The 1,231-nt window shown below is 61.1% G+C and overlaps 1 protein-coding gene across 1 annotated transcript in view; it reads left to right on the forward strand.

The window, feature by feature from the left end:
* LOC102262368 (WD repeat-containing protein KIAA1875) overlaps window positions 1-1,231 on the forward strand; it is a 20,922-nt gene that overhangs the window by 2,578 nt on the left and 17,113 nt on the right. The window contains exons 7-9 of the mRNA XM_014538696.1: window positions 3-172; window positions 499-641; window positions 725-961. Of these exons, the coding sequence (XP_014394182.1) occupies window positions 3-172; window positions 499-641; window positions 725-961 (550 nt within the window). The remainder of the gene's footprint in view (window positions 1-2; window positions 173-498; window positions 642-724; window positions 962-1,231) is intronic.

Here is a 1,231-nt window from a genome sequence, read left to right on the forward strand (position 1 = left end):
GCGTGCTGCTCCGCAAGAGCCCGCTGCCGCTCCCCGCGCCCCGGCCCTGCTGCCTGCACCTCTACAGCCACCTCACTGACCCAAGGAGCGCGTTCTCCACCTGGGAGACGGTGCGCCAGCGCAAAGGTGAGGTGGGCCACAGCGACATCCGAACCTGGAAGGAGAAGAACAGGTAGGTGGCCCGGCTGTCTGGCTCAGCGGTTGAGCGTCGACCCAGGAACCAAGAGGTCGCAGGTTCAATTCCCGGTCAGGGCACATGCCGGGGCTGCGGGCTGGATCCCCTGTGGGGGGCGTGCAGGAGGCAGCCGATCCATGATTCTCTCTCATTGATGCTTCTCTCTCTCTCCCCCTCTCCCTTCCTCTCTCTTGCTAAAAAACCAATAAAAACATATTTTTTAAAAAGGATGTGCATGAAAAGAAAAGAACAGGTAGGCGTTGGAGCCAGTGAGGGCCGGGCGGGCCTGTGGGGCCGTGCCAACAGGCTGGTGTTGCCTGCAGGTACCTGCCGGTGGTGGGGCACACGGACGGCACCTTGTCGGTGCTCAGCTGGCACACGCTGGAGCCCGTCTTCCACACGGAGGCGCACAGCCCGGGCCCGGTCACTGCCATCGCATCGACCTGGAACAGCGTCGTGACCTCCGGTCAGTACCCCCTCCCGCTGCCCCAGAGCCGGGAACCCCTTCCCTGCACAAAGGCCCAGCACTGGCTCTGCCCCACCTGGCAGGCGGGGACTTAATGGTGAAGATGTGGCGTATGTTCCCCTACTCGGAGGAGAGCCTGAGCCTGCTACGCACCTTCTCCTGCTGCCACCCCGCCCTGGCGCTGTGCGCGCTCCGGAGGAACATTATGGTGGCCTTCGAGGACCCCGACAGCGCCACCTACGGGCTGGTGCAGATTGGCCTGCACAACAGCCAGCGCTATGACCACCGGCCCCAGGACGACCACTTGGACCACATCACTGGTGAGGGGGCAGGGCCAAGGGGTGGATATATCTACACTAATAAAAGACAAACATGCAAATTGACCGTACCTTCGCTATGCCTTAAGCCATGCCCACCAGCCAATCAGAGCGACTATATGAAAATTAACCCAACCAAGATGGCCGCCAGCAGCCACGGAGCTGGAGCAAGCAGGAGGCTTGGTTGCCCCAGTGATGGAGGAAGCCAAGCTTCCTGCCTGCTGCAACCAGCTCTGAGCTCCACTCAAGGCTACAAAGTTTCAATTATAGAAG

This window comes from Myotis brandtii, unplaced genomic scaffold (genome assembly GCF_000412655.1).
Source record: "Myotis brandtii unplaced genomic scaffold, ASM41265v1 scaffold1956, whole genome shotgun sequence".
Lineage (NCBI taxonomy): Eukaryota > Metazoa > Chordata > Mammalia > Chiroptera > Vespertilionidae > Myotis > Myotis brandtii.